We start from the raw sequence: 20,693 nt of genomic DNA on the forward strand, positions 1-20,693 counted from the left end.
ACTTAATATTTTTATGCTTTAATTATTTCAGATATTAAAAGTGATATTCTTAATTTGATACTGGTGAAGTAAAAAATACGCATGTTTTGGGGATCAGTGTCCAAATGAGAAAGACTTAATTATTTACAAATGCAAATCCTAAATATATATCTGGGTTGTAGCTATAAAGTGTAGGCTAGAATATAAGACCAGAGAACTCTATTCATAGATTAGAAGGAATCCTACACAACACTGAGCAACCTTGTAAAAAGTGAAACACCCAGATATTTTCTTTCTAGATTACAGTCTAAATCCCTGTGCTATTGTATTGAGTTGTTATTTATAATCAAAATCCCCCAAGAAAAGCTATTCTGAAATGCATTTTAGAGAATTGTACAGTTTTATTGGGGCATTTTAAATAGTTACTTGTATTCTCTAGGTGTAATTAATGTTTGTTAATTCAAAAACCTGTATGAATGGGTGTGCACGCATACTTAGATGTGAGAAGTGGTGTACTAGATACCAGTGATCTGAGAATGAGAGTCAACGAACAAAGATTGATTAAATTCAAATTTCTTGTTCTCTATCTTATGAAGTTTTCATATTTGAAAAAAATGCTGAAGTTTTATGAAAGTACAGATTTGTTCCAAATTTGTTTAACTTAGGGAATTTTTTATGATCCTGGGACTTAAATGATAAAACCAAGAAAAAAGAAAAAAAGAATCATCACCAACAACAACAACAACAACAAAAAAGCCCTGAAATCTGGCAATAGCTGAAATATAACATAAATGGTATTACACGAAAAAATGGTTGCTGAATTACTCATTCTACTTGAGTTTGGAGTATAGTTGTTATAAAAGATAAATCATCACTGAGGTAGACTAGGCAGAATTTACATCTTGGGGAAAAAAATAAGATTGACATCCAAGTTTACCAGGAACTAAATTTCAAAGATATCTTAATGGGAGTATGAATAAATGTGTAGCCATGACTTAGAAAGTATTGAATGACTTTAGCTGTATTTAAAATTCTTGATTTTTAACATAGATCTTTTTTCTATAGTGTAGTTGGCTTCAGGAACTTTATAAAATAAAGAAAGAAAAGAGGAAGAATAGAAAGGCAGAACACTGCGTTCACAAAGAGCACACCAGGAAACCTAAGACAAAAACATATTCCATATCTTCTTCAAATAATGTTAGTACTTGTGGAGGCAATGTGTGCCTTCACAATTGTGTGTGAGCATGTATATTTGTGTGTGTGTGTTTATGTGTGCACAAAAAAACAAACAAAAAAAAACCGTGATATACTCACAGACATGGTGAGGTACCCAATAAAATGCTGAGTTTTTGCGGAAAGATTTGTGGAACAGCTAGAATTTTTTTATGCATTCTTAGTAAAACAAAATACAATAAAGCAAAAGAAACAAACTTTAATTGAGCTTAAATAAATTAGTAAGAAAGTTGTCCAGGTTATTACTGGGGAGGAATGGAAGCTGAAGATGTTTTCATTGCTGTGCTTTCTGAACTTCCACTTTATAATTTCAAGTCACTATGAGGTTTTAAAGATACTATTTGTTTAAAGTATTGAGGAGAAAACAACCTTAGATAGTGAAAAGGAAGACAGAAGAATAATTTTCCTAATAGAGTCCATAAAATACTGAGAAATCTTGTCACCTAATTTTGTATGTAAAATCATACTAGCATTTGTCAATTACTAATTAAATAATTTCCAAGGAACATTCTTATCACCATCATTTGTGAACATACATATTTAAAATTATGAAGTAGAGGTTGTTAGATATTTTGACACTTTGATATCTCCTTGTTTTTCATTTCTTGAAAGACCACTCATGAATATATGTGTGGTTGCTTTTGACCTTAATATAATGCAATGCATCTGCATGAAAATTGCCCATTGTAAATATACTGGCTTTTAGAAGTACCTTAACATACCTTATGGAAATTTCAGGATCTGAAAAGCATAATTTCAAAACCATTGATCTAGATTTTTGGTTCTGCAATGCAACTATATTAAATCTCCTGCAAGGCTCTGGAGTTTTGAGTTTCGTTCTGTCATATTTCCCACCAGAAAACTTTGCTCCATTATTTTTCAAATATATGGTGTGCCATTTATAAGGTGAAATTGGTAATTGAATGCTGCCACCTTTGATCTCAAATTTTTTCACTCTAGTTATCCACTTTTGTGCAATTTGTACACATGCACAAAATGTTAATATTTCAAATATTTTTCCTGCTTTGACTGAAATCTATCCAGTGATGGAAGCTATTTCTGTAATATTTTTGAATGAAACCCAAATGCCTTAGATTTTAGGCACCCTATATCCAAGACTGCCTACAGTTTTAGCAGAGTTTTTTTTTTTTTTTTTTTTTAGGTGATCTTTGACTTTTAGCCATTACAACTGGCTTGAGACTCTAATAATTGTTTAACTTCTCAAAAAAATCTATTTTTATAAACATTCAGTGTTGAATTGATTGTTTTTGATTGTTTTTAATGTAAATAATATATTAATATGTGTAATTTAAAAATAACCGTATAATGTATCCCTTGAGATTCATTTATGCTTATGCTTACAGAAACTGATGTATATTTATAGCATACTATTTGTTATAATTGTCTGAAATATCCCATAGTCCCAAAGTAACTTTTTCTTGCATTTCTTAAATTCAAACATGTGATGTCCAACTAGTTTCTTCATTTGTAAGTTTTTGTGTTTTTCAGTGTTTTCATATCACTTACTGCTTCTTCTGAGGGGTTCAGGTGGCAAGGGTAATGAAGTTCACTCTTCTGAAAGTAGAGATATTAAATTCTTAATTTGTTCATTTACCTATTCTGTGATTTTTAGGAAATAGAGTTACAGTTTTGCAAGATGAAAAATTTCTAGATATCTGTGGTACAACAATTTGAATATAATTAATACAACTGAACTGCACACTTGAAAATGTTTAAGATAGTGAGTTTAATGTTATTGATTATAATCACAATTAATAAAATGTAAAAATTTTAAATATATTTTTAATCAGAGACACAAGGGATACACTCTATCTTATATTGAAGAGATGTTTATATAGAAAAAAATAGACATTTTTCTGATCAAAAGTCTCATGAATTACATTGAAACATTAACTATCTTAATTTTTCGATGAACCATCTTTCTTTCTCTATTTTAACTGAAAATTTCTTGAAATTTCAAGTAAGCGAATTTTAATTTTCACATATGCTTAACAGAGATTATTTAATTCATCTTTGCAAGCTTTCTGTTGAGGAGTTATATGGAAATAGTAATTCATTTTACAGAACTAGGAAAGATACAAAAAATAAAGTCATTCATCCATTTGTAATTATTCTAGACCCCCATTTAAAGTGTTCTTGGCCAGCAGATGTGAGGTTTGCCTGCAATATATGCAAAATATATTAAATTCCAATTAAAGACTTCATATGTAAACTGCTCCAAAATCCTTTTTCACTGGGAATCTTAGACTATAAGAGGTATTAAGTGGACATACTCTAATTGAGATATCCAATTGTCACATCCATGAAATAGTTTAAAAATTAATAGAAAATTACCTATTCTAGCATTAGTACAAAATTGTTGAAAACAAGGAGACTTAATCCATACATATCATTCTTTATGAAATGTGTTTTTATATCAAAATTCTAAGTCAATTAAAATTTAACTCAATATTGAAATATCTATAATTCATATTTGAAATTTTTGAGGTATTTGAAATTGTTCATCTTTCTATTTTTCAACGTGACTACATTTCCTTTGAGAAGTATTTGAGAATTTTCAGTAACAATAATAGATTAGTTGCATTTTTTTTGTGTGTGTGTAACTTACTTCTACCTATCTTCCTGGGTAAGAAAGTCAAAACCTCAGTACCCAAGTAAACAAATGAAAAACATATGAATGAAAGTCTTAATATCTTACTAGTATAGTAAAATATCCAATGTCCCATTTACTGCATGTTCACTCACATTCTTCAAAGAATGTGGTCCCATAAAACAAAACTTAATCTAATTCCAGTATTTATTAGATATATTAATGAACAAATGTTTATATGCTTCTTTATTTTTTGAGACTGAGTTAGCTGAGCTTTTTATTAAAACTACCTTTGTTCAGTTGGAGAGAATCCTGAAGTGAAATAGTCAAACTATTTCCCAAAAAGTTTTAACTTATTTTTTTCAAGATTCCAGCAATAAAATTCTTAAATACAACATTATGCAGTGTTGAGGTTATTATTACATCAGAACAAGAGAGAGTACAGATATGGAGAAGAAAGGCTAACATTACAAGGAGCTTTTATTTTTCATAAGCAAAATAGATCTACTCTAATGTTTGCTGCAATTTGTTGCCTTTTGAATATTTTTGTTTTAAAGTCTAAGTAAAGCTTTCTGACTCTATCTGGAAAATAGTGGAACAATATAGAAGGGTTCATTTCTCAGCTAGGGATGGCTTACGTTCACTCCTCTAAAGAAATCAAAATTCAAAACCACTCCTTATACCATCGCACCCCTTCTCACCTTATTTCAAATTAAGTTGAAAAAAGTGTTTATTTAGTTTGTATTTCTGTAGGCTAAAGCAATGGGAACCTCTGATTCTGTGGAGGCTGTTGTAGAGCAAGGATCTACAATCACCTCCGGCTGTTGTATTCACTCATTTATCCTCATTTGCCATAAGGGTGTCATTTAGTAGATTACTGATTCTGTGCCTCACTTAGTGCTCTGGAGGGCTTGACATTTATACCTCTAATTTATTATCAAGTCCTTAATTTATATGTAAGAACTAAATTTCTCCCTGGCATATGAATCTATACATAAATATTATTGTTTACTATTTAATGTATTGTGGAAATTCCAAATATCCAAATTTAGGACTTTATAGCTGGCGCCAAGATTTTATGATCAGCATTAATATCATCGAGGATGTGTTACCCAAATTCTTAAGATAGCTGTGAGAGGGAATAGATTGATTTCTTAATTACCTATAAAGCCATTGCAATGTTTATATAGAGAGCATCTCTCTAGGACTTCTTAGTAAATATTAATGAATATGAATTATGCCCATATATAATGTGATTTCTCATGTTCACATCTACTACTAAAAATGAAACATTGTTTTCTAGAATAAAATGAGTATAAATGACCAGGAGATGATTTCTCTAATTATAAACACTACAGATATTTTTAGTACAGTGATATCAAAGCTCATTAAAATTGTGATCTGAAGCAAAATGAAGACACTATTTTCCATTCAGAAAGAAAAAAATGATTCTAGAAGGTATGAGGTGTAATTTATATACAGAATGGCATGTTTATTGACTGTTTGATAGGTTAAAATCATGCATTGGAAGAAGGTACAGAAGATGATTCTGAACAAGCAGGCTTCCCATAATGCTTTGTTAGCGAAGCTGAACCACTGCTTGAGTGCCAGTCTCTGCCAGCTGCACTTTTACTCACCTTATCTTGTTGAGGCTTGTTTTAATAATGCTTTGGGGGGAAAAGAGGGTCCAGAACTTAATTTTATATGTTAATGTGACATGCAGCAGTATATGTTATAGGGCTCCAGAGATGCCCATAGTTAAAAATAACTCCTTTTTACTGCCCTCCAGGTTCTCACCCTAGGTATTAAAATGTTAACCGGTCCTCACCAAGGTATTCCCAAATCATTGTTAAGATGAGATCCAAAGTTTCATTTCCATTTTCATATGATAAATTTGCATGCAATTTAAATATCTATGAGGCTTATTTAATGATAAGGACTATCTGAGAAACAAGTTACAAAGCTTAATTTATTTTTGAAGGTAAAAGAATTGAAGGTGAACTGGATGTTTAGATTCTAATGTAGACTGCAAGAATTTGTAAGCTTTTTAGAACTCTTTAGAATGCCCTTTGGAATGTTTTTTTGGTCAATATTATTTAAATAACATAAATCTCAGGATGACTTCACAATTGTATTTTGAATATTGGTAAAATAAAAATATCAGTAACTTCTCTCTAGCAGCACATACATTAAAATAAGAAAGAACGATGCAATATATAGAAAAATTATGAACAATGTATTAAAATAACTTAAATGTTATCTTGAATAGAACAAATATAATTGCAGTATAATTTTATTTGCTTTTTCTCTCCATTTTTCTGTGGTTAAGTGACTGAAGATGTCTTAAGGGCTCTTAAATGACAAATACATCTAAGTGTTATGAATAAAACTTGAAAAGCCACTAGATCCCCATTGTGTATTTTTTCTCACCCAAGAACACTGTATATATTAGGTTTATTACTTCAAGTTTACTCAAATTTTGCTAGCTATATTTATTAATAAACTGCCAGTTCTGTAAGAAAAGAAATGGAGATTTTTTTTTCAAAAATGGCACAAGGATGGGTTGTGTTATCTATTTTGTATAATATGTATGTAATTATTCACTAGGAAATGATATAGAATAAAATAGGTTTCATTTTTATACCAAAATACATATATATTTAAGAAACATTCGAGAATGTGATAACCGAGGACTGACTGGTCCTTATTAGTACATGTCATTTGGACATTTTGTTTAGGTCACATAGTTTTCAACCAATTTTTTAATGAAAATATTTTATCAACCTATAATTTTGGCTATATTGTCTTTACACAGAAATAAATGGAAATTTTGTATTTAATAATTTCAATTTTGTTATAAGAGCTTATGAATAGTAAATTCATTTCCTTAGAACATCACTAAAAATAATTTAAATATTTTCATTTTAGTTGTTTTAATGTTATATGGTTAATGATATACCACATCAACTTCGTATTTACCAGTGTACTTCTTCACGTACTTGTCATTGTCTAGACACAATCAAAATATCATTTACTCATTCATGTATTCATTCATCAATGTGACAAATATTTTTAGTGTCAACTCTGAGCCAGGTCCTAGGCCACTACAGAAATTTATAGATGAATGCTAGTTGCTACCATTCAAGAAATTGACAAGTATTAAGAGAGCAAAAAGTGTACGCAAGTGACTATGTTGCATTGCAGAATGGAAATCACACTGTGAGAGGGGTACAGAAAGCTATTGGTTCAGAGGCAGAAAGGATGCATTAAGTTGAGGTATCAGGAAAAAAATGAATGCAAAATTTGAACTAGATTTTGATAAATGGAAATTGTTAGGAAGAACATACAAAATTCAGGAACCAGTATATGCAAATACATGGAAGCATGGAAAAATATGAGTTGGTGCAAAAGCAATTGTACTTTTTGCAATTTTTAACCTTTTAAACCGCAATTACTTTTGCACCAACCTAATATTTTGGAGACCTGAGGATAAAGTTTAGTATAATTAAAGATGACAGTTGGAGATGACCTATGAAATGTACATTAGGGCTACACTTAGGAATCTATCTTATTATTTTATTGAAGATTTTGCCAGAGACAGCTAATAGAAAAGTAATAGATTTACAGTAATTTGTCAAGGTCACGTCTATTATACTTTAGGGCAACCCTTCCTTATAGAATGTAGAAGTATCAGTTGAGAGGCACTCTAATAATCCAACTGAGAAATAACAAGGTCTTTATATCCCTGAGACTGTTTCTGATTAGTTTTCTCATTCTATTCTCTAGATTCCACATATAAGTACATTGTTTTGTACACCTGAAACTAATAAAAATAAATAAAATAAATAATAAAAAATAATAATAACAAGGTCTTAACTGGAGAAGAAATAGAGCTAATGAAAAGGAAGAGATGGATCATAAGTCATTTGTGTTGCATGTAGTTTGGGATTTGGCAACTAATTTGTTGTGAGGTATGCAAGAATAGGGCTTTGATCTCAAGGGACCAAGACCACGGCAGTGTTATTAAAAGGAAAAGAAGGTGGTAGATCAAGACTGAAAATAAAGAGAACTATACTGATTCATTTTTCCGATCTATTGAGTTTGAATGCCAGTGAATATCCCTATTAATATATATATATATATCAGAAATAAGAGTATAACTTCCAAAACAATTAAACGAAAGCTATTAGGTAAAGTATTTGAGGATATTAATTAAATTGATGAAAATGGATGGGTAACAATAGAGAACCAAAATAGTTCATGCAGAGGACCTATGGACATGTCCATATAAATGAAGAAAGCAGAAAAAAGGATCAAAAAATAAAGTTTCCAGTCCATCATGAATGATTTGAAACAAAAAAAATCACAACATCAACAAAAAACATTGGATTTAGAGGTGAACATGTTGTTAGTGAACTTTAGAAAGACAGATTTTATAATAGGAGCAGTTTGCAAGGACTTGAAAGTTAGGAAGTAGTTGAGAAAAACATGACTAAGATTTGGTGAGTGGAGCTGTAAGAGAATCCAGATTGTGGGGAATTTGATAGTGATCTGATTGGATGTGAGCGGAAAAGAGCCAATGGAGCAACTAAACACTACAAAACAAGAGAAAAGAATAAAACCAAATGATAGAGTAAGATGCTGAAGGGGAGAGAGTATTGGATCAGAGACATTTTGGGAGTTCATTCTGGAAGAGGCAGTGGCCTCTGAGCTGGCAAAAAAAAATTAATAAAGTAAAAGAGAAAATGAACTGAAAATTGTATGGTGTATGATAATGGTGAAGAGAAGTTAAAACATGTGTTTGGATGGCTTCAGACTTCTCAGTGAAATATGGATGAGAGTGGGATATTGGCAAGAGAAATATGACACATCAAAAAAGAGTATTGCTGTTACTTCACATAACTAGTGTGAAAATTAATTAGGGTTGCATTCATTTCAATTAGATCACATGTTTCTGGACTTGATGTGAGTCACCACTTGGAGATGTGATTAACTGCAACTTACTCTGTTCCAGGCGGTGTGGTTACAGCAAAGCCAAACAAGATCCAGAAGAGGAAAAGATGCATTTTCATAATGGGCACAGTAAGCAAATTGTAACAACTCAAACAATAGCAAAGTAGAGGAGACTTTTTGTTATTTTGGTTTATTTTCAGGTGATATTTGTAATAACTGACTAAAAATATGATGCTAAAAAAATGTCAAGTGTTTTGTTACAGTCCTGTAAAGCATATAGGCTTAGGGCATTGCCAGCTGACACTAGGCAACAGTGAGACGGTTTATTCAATTCTTTAAAGCATACTTTCATTGTATTCATTAAAATAAAACCTTTTTGCTTAATATAAAAAGTTATTATATTTCATATCAAACTTCCAGGACAATTCTAATTCCTAGCAACACTCAGTAGAAATCTGTCTTTAAATAACACCACCAGATTACAGGAATGAAATTTCTCAGTATTTTTTTTTGTTCTTTTTCTAGCATTTATACCAGGAATTGCCCTCAGCAGATCTTGTAGCAGCAAGCTTGGTTCAAATGACTTAATAAAGACTACACTTTTAAGAAATGCAGAAAATCAAGTTTTAATAATGAGCTTTAAAAATTAGCCTAATGAGTGCTAATTAATGTTATTTTAATGTGTTTATTTTGTCATTAACAGTACAGTGTGAGTTGTTGTTGAAAAGTAAATGACAAAAAGAGTTTCTTTTGTTTTTGTCACTCCACCATGACCATAAAAGTCAAAATCATTAAAACGGTAATTCACGCTGTAAGTGCTGAGTCCTTTTTTCATAGTCTTAGCTTATTTAATGTTATTTATACTCAAAAAACACTGTGAGGATAATACCAGTAACTTTTAAATGTGATGAAACTGAGAGTAATAGAATATAAAAGTCTTGCTTAAGGCCAATAGTAACAGGTAGAATTGAAGTAGAAATTCTTCTTTGCTTTTGACTTCTATGTCAGTCTTATTGGACCAGAAAAGTTATTTTAAATTATTTTTTGTAAAATAAAAATTAATCATCTCTGATGGCAATTTAGGTGAGACACAGACTAATAAACCAACAAATAAATCACTGGCATTTCATCGGCCAATTTAGTAAACAAAACTGTCTTAGTTTTCCTCAGAGACTGACTCTCTGAACGTTAGTTTGAAAAATGTATTTACTTTTTTTTTTTTTTGAGTCAGCACATATGCTTTTTTTTTTTACATGCCAACCACACAGATTTGTAAAATTATAAAAATGAGATAGCTGAACAAATGACTCCTATAACTCAGGAGAGGGTCTGTCCTTGCAGCTCATCCACTTCTAGGAATTAGGGATTTAAGCCACTGTTGCATGTTAATAATGTTTATAATTTCACTCATCCATCACAAGCATTTCTATTCTAATGCCAATTTATTTTTACAGTTAAACTGCCAGGAATAAGAACTTACATTGATCCACATACGTATGAGGATCCCAATCAAGCTGTCCATGAATTTGCCAAAGAGATAGAAGCTTCATGCATCACCATCGAAAGAGTTATTGGAGCAGGTACCACAGTGTGTTTTACTCAGATTTTTACCTGGTGTTTAATTATAGAATGTCATGTCAATGTCCTGATCTAACACAGAATGTTTTGAATCTTTTGTAACAGGACTCACATTCAAAGTAGAGTATAATTGATCATACTTTAATGCTACCTTCTGTGTAGCTCATACTTCAACCAACAGATGTCTAGTTTATGAAATAAAAAAGCAGCAAAAATGTATAATTTAAGCATAGTGTTTCACCATCTACTGTTTATTACTATATATACGTAATTCAAGCACCCAGTTATTCTTCAGGGGGTGCCAAAAAATGTGTACAAGTGGACACTTCAGTCAACGTTGCTCAAGCAGTAGTTCACCATAATCAGAAGTGTCTGGACACTGATGGTAACCACTTTGAGCACCTTTTGTAATTGCAGAAGTCAATGTGACTTGTATTCATCTTTTGTTATCAGTATATATTGAGTATTACAATTTAATAGTTTTTTTTTCCTTTTTTTAAAATATGTATACATTTTTTGGTACCTTCTGTATTTATGAATCATCTCTTCCTTACAGTTGTTTCCTTTTTGTCCTGCTATAACCTTTTCTCCTTTTCTCATTTGTGGCACTACTAGAGGAGAAAGAGAAAGAAGAAGGAAATCATTTAAGTCAGTTGCTTTTAATTTCTTTGTAACATTTCCATTAAGGTCTGTTGTAGGTGAAATGGATGAAGTGTGTTATTATCACTTGTAGATGATTTTTTCCAGTGTACCATTTATTTCTCTTAACATTGATAATGAAGTTTGGACTCCCCTTTTAACTCTATTTCATCTAAACATTAATATTCTAAGTGTGCTTTAGAGTATTATTAAAGTAAGTGTTTCAAATATTTGTGCATTTTTTCCATCCTTGTCATCAGGTGAATTTGGAGAAGTTTGTAGTGGACGTTTGAAACTTCCAGGAAAAAGAGAAATACCTGTGGCGATCAAAACCCTTAAAGTAGGCTATAGTGAAAAGCAACGTAGAGATTTCCTGGGTGAAGCAAGTATCATGGGACAGTTTGATCATCCTAACATCATTCACTTAGAAGGTGTTGTGACCAAAAGTAAGTACAATGGCAAATTATGCGTATGTGTATATATATCATGAATGTCTGGGTTTTTCCTATTAGGTTTTTATTCATTCCAGGGTGCAGCCATAGTAATTTTATTATTTCTCTAATATTAATTAATAACCATCCTTTGTTTTATTTTATTTTACAATCCTGTATTTCAGTAGATCTTGTCAGAACTGATCTTCAGTGAACCTGAATTTCTTTTTTCCAAAATTTATGTAGTATTAACTCATTTACTATTAATTCAATGCCAGAAAAAATGTATCCAGAGAAAAGAAGCAGTAAAGGTATCAAATATTTTATTTCTCCTATAAAAAAGGTATCAAATATTTTATTTCTCTTTACTGTTTATCCTAATGAAATATTAGCTTTAAAGTTTTGATTGAGGCATTGAAGTTTAACATTTAATAGGATTAGTGCAACCATAGATGCCCTACCTTTTTCAGAACCTGTTAAGTAGTTCTTTAACAGCCAAATGTATTTCTTTTATTCATTGTTTTCATTAAGATATTTTAATAGGTCTAGGGAAAGCAACAACTTCAGCAGACTTTGAAAGTTCCTTGAGACTATTTTGTTGAAGCAAATATGTTTTTTACTCAGAAATATCTAGAATTTCACATTTATTTTAAAATTGTGTTAGTATCTTGTAAATGTAGTTATGTGGTGAGCTTCCCAATATAAGGATTTCAAATAATTTTTCAGTCATCCAATAAAATATTTATGTGGCACATAATTGAGGCCTTTATTTTCTTTTAACCTATTTTTTTCTTTGCCATTGATGTGTAGTTTTATTCCTTCCTTCATCCTTCATACCCTACATATCATTTACTAAGTTATCTGACATCTGTGGCAAGGGACATTTTTTAGACTTTTAAGCGTTTGTTCAACTTTTAGTCCCTATTAATCAAGTTTTAAATTATATATGCCAAATACGCATGCTAACAATGTGTATTCAATAAACACCCTCAACCGACTAAGTAATTTATTTGTTAGATATCCATTTACTCCATTTAGCTTTCAAATATGGCAAACAAAACAACACAACATATTCACAATAAATAGAGACAAAAGAGATGAAACAAAATACTTATTTAGTATATAACAAGTTAATTCCCAACTCATGATTCATTCAGAGTAGGTAACAATGATAATTCAGAAGTCTCTCACAAGTTTGAGAAAAAGACCACAGCAAAAAGTATCATGTTAATGACTGGCTGAACTTTAGAATGAGTCTTTATTGCTATGAGATTGTTTTTCTTCATGTCTCAAGGAGATACACAACTCCAGTAATGCCCCTAGAAGAATGCAGCATAAAAATAAAATAACCTTCAAGACATGTGGGTTTCTTCAAACCTTAGATGTGTTTCTTCCTTTAGCTGATCACTCGCCCATGTATTATTACCCCTTTTACAGCAACTCAAAGAGACTATTGCTGTAGCAAGAAGGACATCCTGAGGTCTTGTCAAAACAAATAAGTTGCTAAAGAAAGATGGGAGACAGGGACAAGAGAGAGGCAGATGGGGGGCAAGGAAAAAATATATTTTTGGAAGGAATAAAATAAGAATATTTTACAAAAATTAGACCATGTAATGAATGGGAAAGAATATTTGGAATAAAAATATGATGTGAAGAAGATTGCCACAGATACAATAAAATGAAACTTCAACTTGATTTTAACTATAGTTTATCTGATAGCCTATATTCTACCAAAGGAAAGACCTTGAAAGGACATCAGTGATAGCATATGGTGCTAGATACAACAGGAACGAGAATCATAATAACAATGATTGAATAATATTATTTTCTATGCAGAAATGGTATTATCTAATATAAGATATAGTTCTTAATGACAGTCATAATAATAATAGCATGAATATATTTGACAAATTTCATGTCTTCATGCTAAATTTAACTTCCTCAAAATAAATTCTGACCATGACTTCCTACTATCCAGGGTAAATGTAAAGCTCCATAGGCAGCCAGTCCACCTTCTGTAATGTTAATGTAATGTTTAGGATGGTGTCAGATCACTATTATTATGGAAGACAGTATTGTATACTCCTCAAGAACATGGACTGTGGGTGACTCTAGCCATTTGATTTTAATTTTGGTTCTACTGTAAACTGCTATGTGATTTTGCACGAGTTAGTTTAGCATTCTGAACATTAGTTTCTCCGTCAATGATGTGGAGTAAGAATCTCTCATAGTGATGTTGTAAAGATGACATATAGATAAACTTTAGACTAAGCATGGCACAAACTAGTTACTTAATAAATATATAGTTATCACTTTTCCATTTGTATCTCTTCCTATGCTCTGAACTCCTCCATATCCATTTCCTTAGACCATGTTAATGTGCCTTATATTTTGCCCTACCTACATTGCCTTTCTCTGAAAGTGGCACTCTTATATTCATTGCTTTTTAAATTCCTTCAAAACCCTATTCAGATTTCATCATCTCCATGAAATATCCATAATCCCATCACCCTGAAGGAATGTTTTCTTCTTTTGAAAAGTTTGCCTATGTAAGGATTTTTGCAACAGTCTATAATATTGCTTCATTTGTCCTAAACTCTTATTCAAATTTTCCATTTAATTTTGCTTCTTGTGCATGTATATTTTAACTTCCTAGCTTTAAAAAGCCTGCTCCCTGAAATCATAGATCATGTCCCAAATATTTATGGAAACCTATTGTACCTAAATCCAAGCCAATCCAGTCACCTCACTTAAACACTTTGAACCTCAATGTGAGCAATAGTGAATGTGTATTTATTTCCATCTGTTTAAGTGAACGTATCAAATATTAGTGGACAATATCCAAAATGTATTAGAGCTAATATTCATCTTCTTTTATAGACCCCTAATATACTATACAACTTGTTCATGTGCATGGGATATGACTGAGCTAAATTAAGAGAACTAAACTTCTCAGATTAAGACAACTGAATTTGCCACATAATTTATATGCATGTGAAAACTTTGTTTATAGAAGCAAGTGTCAATATCAACAAACAATATCTAAATTCTGTGAATTCTAGTCCAAAAAATGGTACTATGGTGGGGAATACAGTTTTTAAATGTCCAATCTCCTACCCAAATATTCTATTTGATGTTGCTGCCATGAGGCTACACCTATAAGTAAAGCAAAATTTAAATATTTTCAATATTTCTCGTCTTTTTTTGTTGCTGTTCTATGTGAATTGAAACTGTATTTCCCCTTAATAAATGTGGCTCTTGATGTTCAGCTTAGGAAGTCTTAAACTTGTTTTTTTAAATTTACCATGTTGCAACTCACTTTATTTGTGCCCTTAATTTCATACTCTCTGATCTGATGCTAATTTATTCAGCAATTATTTTCAACCTGCAGCAAACAGATAATGAGACATAAGTGCAACTAAATCTTATGATTTTTTTTTCTGATTGAAATTGAGGTAGGGAGTCCGAAGTAGCACTCCTAAGGATGGGTGCCATCATGAAACTTCATCTTTGCTGTATCACTGCCCTATGTACCTACAAACATGAGCCCTCATTCAAATTCCTTCTGTGATTTGTTGTAAAACAGGACATGTCATAAATAGATACATGAGTATATTCTAGAGAGGCTTCATGACAAATGAGATAAATACCCACAGGTCCTGACTTAATTGACTCATTGGCAATGCAAGATGCTTTAAAGTGATATGCACAGTGCCAGCTTTTACTATGCAAAGCAATTTAGAAATGAAATTAAAAGAAAAACATTATAATTTTTACATAATTCTTTAAGATATATATATTTTTTATCCATGGAAATTATTCTCATAATTGAGTACAGGTATATTTCTGTTAACTCTTAGAATTATTTATAATTATATTTCTTTTCTGGAATACCATTTTCTTCTGTTTTTATGAGATTATTTCTTTTTTCGTACTTTTTTATTAAATTTATTGGGGGTGACACGGTTTAGTAAAATTATATAGGTTTCAAGTGTATAATTCTATAATACATCATCTATCACATTATGTGTTTTCCATCCAGAGTCAATTCTCCTTCCATCACCATATATTTGATTCCCTTTACCCTATTTCATCATGCCCCCTACCCTCTTACCCTCTGGTAATCACTAAACTGTTGTCTAAGTCTATGAGTTTTTGTTTCTTTGTTTGCCTTGTTTCTTTGTTGCTTTCAGTTTTATGTCCCACATATGAGTGAAATCATATATGGCTCTTGACTTTTTCCGTCTGACATATTTCGCTTAGCATAATAATCTCAAAATCCATCCATGGTGTCACAAATGGCAGGGTTTCATCTTTTCATATGGCCCAGTAGTTTTCCATTGTGAATATGTACCACATCTTTATTTATTCAATCATCTATCAAGGGTAACTTCGGTTGTTTCCATGTCTTGGCCACCATAAATAATGCTGCAGTGAACATCAGAGCACATATATCTTTACAGATAAGTGTTTTCAGATATTTTTGGGTATATACCTAGGAGAAGGATTGCTGGATCATATGGTAATTCTATTCTTAATTTTTTGAGGAACCCCCACACTGTCTTTTATAGTGGCTGCACCAATCTACATTCACACCAACAGTGTATGAGGGTTTGTTTTTCTCCACAGCCTCTCCAACACCTGTTACTATTTGTCTTGTTGATGATAGCCATTCTAACAGGTGTGAGGTGGTATCTCATTGTGGTTTTGATTTGCTTTTCTCTAATAGCTAGTGAAATTGAGCATTTTTTTCATATATCTGTTGGCCGTTTGTATGTCTTCTTGGGAGAAGTGTATGTTCAGGTGCTCTGCCCATTTTGTAATTAGATTGTTTGTATTTTGTTGTTGAGTTGTAAAAGTTCTTTATATTTTTTGGATATTAGCCCCTTATTTGACGTGTTGTTTGCAAATATCTTCTTCCATTTGGTCGGTTGCCTTTTTTTTTTAATTTGTATTTATTTGTTTGTTTGTTTGTTTACTTGTTTGTTTGTTTGTTTTTGCTGTGCAGAAGCTTTTTAGTTTGATATAGTCCATATAGTTTATTTTTGCTTTTACTTCCCTTGCCTTTGAGGTCAAATTCATAAAATCGTCTCTGAACCCAAGGCACATAAGTTTAGTACTTATGCTTTCTTCTATGCAATTTATTGTTTCAAGTCTTATGTTTAGGACTTTGATCCATTTTGAATTAATGTTGGTACACAGTGACAGATAGCAGTCTAGTTTCATTCTTTTGCATGTGACTTTCCAATTTTTCCAGCATTATTTATTGAAGTATCTCCCTTTTCTCCTTTGCATATTTTTGGCTCCTTTGTTGAAAATTATCTGTCCATATTTGTGTGGGTTTATTTCTGGGTTCTCAATTCTATTCCTTTTGGTCTGTATGTCTGTTTTTCTGCCAATACCATGCTCTTTTGATTATTGTTGCCTTGTAGTGTAAGTTGAAGTCAGGGAGTCTGATACCTCAAGCCTTGTTCTGTTTTTCTTAGGATTACTTTGGATACTTGGGGTGTTTTGTGATTGCATACAAATCTGATGATATTTGTTCTATTTCTTGAAAAAAATGCCATTAGAATTTTAATGGGGATTGCATTAAATCTGTATATTGCTTTGGAAAATGTGGCCATTTTAACTGTGTTGATTCTTTCAGTCCATGAATATGAAATATCTTTCCATTTCTTTGTGTCTTTTTCAATTTATTTTAATAATGTCTTATAGTTTTCAGTGCATAGATCTATTACATCATTTGTTAAGTTTATACCTAGATATTTTATTCTTTTTGTTGCAATTGCAAAACAAATTTTTTCATTTGTTTTTCTGAAATTTCATTGTTATTATATATTAATTCAATGGATTTTTGTACATTGATATAGTATCCTGAAACTTTACTGTATTTGTTTATTGTTTCTAATAGTATTTTGTTTTTGTTTTTATTTTTTTGTTTTGGTGGCATCTTTAGGGTTTTCTGTATAAAGAATCATGCCACCTGCAAAAAGTCACAATTAACTTCTTCATTCACAATTTGAATGTCTTTAATTCTTTCTTTCGCCTGCTTGCTCTTGCTAGGATTTCCAGTACTATGTTGGATAACCGTGGTCACAGGGGCCATCCCTGTCTTGTTCCTGATTTTAAAGGGGAAGCTTTCAGGTTTTCACCATTAAGTATGATATTAACCGAGAATTTGTTGTATATGGCCTTTATTATGATGAGATAATTTCCTTCTATACCCATTTTATTAAGTGTTGTAATCATAAGTGGATATTGTATCTTGTCAAATGTTTGTTTTTTTGCATCTATTGGTACGATCATATGATTTTTATTTTTTATGTGGTGTATCACATTGATCAATTTGCGTATGTTGAACCATCCTTGTGCCCCTTGAATGAACATCACTTGATCGTGATGTAATCATTTTTATGTGTTGCTGTATTCAATTTCCTAGTATTTTGTTTTGAATTTTTATGTTTATATTCATCAGAAATACTGGTCTGTAGTTTTATTTTTCATGTTATCCTTTCCAGGTTTTGGTATTATGGAAATGTCAGTCTCATAAAATGAGTTGGGAAGTTATTGCCTCTTCTTCAATTGTTTGGAAGTTTGAGGAGGAGATGTATTAAATTGTCTGTGAATATTTGGTAGAATTCACTAGGGAAGCCATCTGGTCCTGGACTTTTGCTTTTGGGGGGAGGTTTTGGATGATTGCTTCAATTTCCTTACTGATCAGTGTATTTAGATTTTCTAAAGGTTGTACATTTATAAGAACTTGTCCATTTCCCCAGGGTTACTGAATTTGGTGGCATGTAGTTCTTCATAGTATTCTTGTATGATATTTTGTACTTCAGTGGTATCCATCGTTACTTCTCCTATTTCATTTCTGATTCTGTTTATTTGTGCCTTTCCTCTTTTTATCTTAATGAGTCTAGCCAAGGGCTTGTCAGTTTTATTCATCTTTTCAAAGAACCAGGTTTTTCTTGCATTAATTTTTTCTATTGCCTTTCTGTTTCTCTGTTATTTAATTCTACTCTAATTTTAATATTTTCTTCCTTGCGCTGACATTGGGTTTCATTTGTTCTTTGTTTTCCAGTTCTTTAAGATGTAATGTTAAGTTGTTTATTTAGGATTTTTCTTGTTTCTTGAGATAGACCTGTAGTGGTCTATCTTTTCCTCTTCATACTGCTTTCGCCACATCCCAATAAATTTGATACAATGTATTTTCATTCTCATTTGTATTTACGTATCTATTGATCTCTCCTTTTATTTCTTCATTGATCCAGTTATTTTCTAGTAGTATGTTGTTTAATCTCCATTTGTTTGTGGTTGTACCCGCTTTCTTTTTGCAGCTGATCTCCAATTTCAAAGTATTGTGATCAAAGAATATGCTTGGTATAATTTCATTCTTCTTGAATTTGCTGAGGCTAGTTTTGTGTCCCAACATATGATCTATCATTGAGAATGTTCCATGTACACTAGAAAAGAATATATAGTCTGGTGTTTGGATGAAATGCTCCATAAAGGTCGATTATGTCCATTTGCTCTACTGTGTCATTTAAGGCTGATATTTCCTTATTGATTTTCTGTTTGGATAATCTACCCTTAGCTGTCAATGATGTTTTTAGGTTCCCTACTATAATTGTGTTTTTGTCAGTTTCCCCCTTTAGTTCTGTTAGTAGTTTCTTTATATTTTGGTTCTTTCTCATTGGGAGCATAAATATTGATAAGTGTTATGTCTTCTTGACATATTGTCCCCTTTATTATAAAATGTCTGTTTTTGTTTCATGTTACAGTTTTTATCTTGCAGTCTCTTTCATCAGATATAAGTATGGGTACACCCACTTTTCTCCGGATTCCATTTGCTTGCAGTATCATTTTCCACCCTTTCACTTTGAGTCCTTATTTGTCCTTATCACTGAGATGTGTCTCTTGGAGGCAGCATATGGTTGTTGTTTTTTTGTGTGTTTTCTTGTTTGTTTGTTTTGTTTTTTTAAAGTGTGTTTTTCTAGGACCCATCAGCTCCAAGTCAAGTAGTTGTTTCAATCTAGTGGAGGGCACAGTTCACAGTGGCCTATATGGGGATCGAACTGGCAACCCTGTTGTTAAGAGCACTGAGCTCTAACCAACTGAGCTAACCGGCCATCCAGGTTGGGTTTTCTTTGGTGATCCAGTCTGCTACTCTGTGCCTTCTTATTATGAGTTCATTCAGTTTACATTTAGGGTGATGACTGATGTATGAGGATTTCCTGTAGCCATTTTATCTTTTGTTTTCTGGCAGCTCAGCGTCTCCATTGTTTCTTTGCCTTTCTGTTTCTTTCTGTTATTTTTAGTTTGATGGCATTCTATGACTTTTTCCTCTGTTCCTTCTTTTTTATGTTATATGTCTCAGTTCTGGATTTTTTTTTTTTTTTTTTTTTGTATTCTTTTTTGAGTGGTTACCATTAAGTTTATGTAAAATAAAGTTTCATATATACAGTAATTCTTTTTCTTTAGTGTGCATCTTATTTCCATTCCCCTTTGCAAATTCAGACCTTTACTCTCTCCCTCTGCTTTTATGTTTTTGTTATCCCGATTTATGTTGTGAGTTCATTTCTGAGTTGCAATAGCAAATTGTCTTCTTCTCATTTTCCTTTTTTCTGTTTTTGTCTTCTTTATCCTTTATGTTATGTTTAAGAGTATAGTGGCCAATTCTTTGAAAGGGTTGCCAGTTCCTACTTCTGTCTGTTTATTCATAATCTTGCTCATAGTTTTGTATCCTTTTGTCTTTTTGTTCCAGGTCTAATAGCCTCCTTCAGTATTTCCTGTAAGGCAGGTCTTGGGGTAGAAAGTTTCCTCAGCTTCTGTATGTCTGGAAAGGACTTTATTACTCCTTCACATCTAAAGGATATGTTATTCTTGGCTGGTGATTTTTTTCTTCTATTCTAATAGTTTGAATACTTGAATCCACTCCCTTCTGGCTTGTGGAATTTTTGCTGAAAAGTTTGATGATTATCTAATGGGCTTTCTTTTTCAGTTATCATCTTCTTTTCTCTGGCTGTCTTGAGAATTCTTTCTTTGTCATTAATTTTTGATAGCTTCAATATAATGTGCCTTGGAGAAGACCTGCTAGGATTAAGGTAATTCATCATTCTGTTTGCTTCTGAAATTCAAGGATCTAATTCTTTCCATAGGTTTGGGAAGTTCTTGCTGAACATTTCTTTAAATAGACTCTCTGTACCCTTCTCCTTCTCTTCTACTTCTGGTATAACCATTATTCTTATATTGCTCTCTCTGATGGAGTC

The 20,693-nt window shown here is 31.8% G+C and overlaps 1 protein-coding gene across 13 annotated transcripts in view; it reads left to right on the forward strand.

Annotated features, from left to right (window-relative positions):
- EPHA5 (EPH receptor A5) overlaps positions 1-20,693 on the forward strand; it is a 338,986-nt gene that overhangs the window by 275,715 nt on the left and 42,578 nt on the right. For all 13 annotated transcript variants that reach the window (XM_074324488.1, XM_019748170.2, XM_019748164.2 and 10 more), the window contains 3 exons: positions 8,838-8,905; positions 10,231-10,356; positions 11,254-11,439. In XM_074324488.1, coding sequence (XP_074180589.1) covers positions 8,838-8,905; positions 10,231-10,356; positions 11,254-11,439 — 380 coding nt within the window. The remainder of the gene's footprint in view (positions 1-8,837; positions 8,906-10,230; positions 10,357-11,253; positions 11,440-20,693) is intronic.

Source organism: Rhinolophus sinicus, linkage group LG02 (genome assembly GCF_036562045.2).
Source record: "Rhinolophus sinicus isolate RSC01 linkage group LG02, ASM3656204v1, whole genome shotgun sequence".
In the NCBI taxonomy this organism is placed as follows: domain Eukaryota; kingdom Metazoa; phylum Chordata; class Mammalia; order Chiroptera; family Rhinolophidae; genus Rhinolophus; species Rhinolophus sinicus.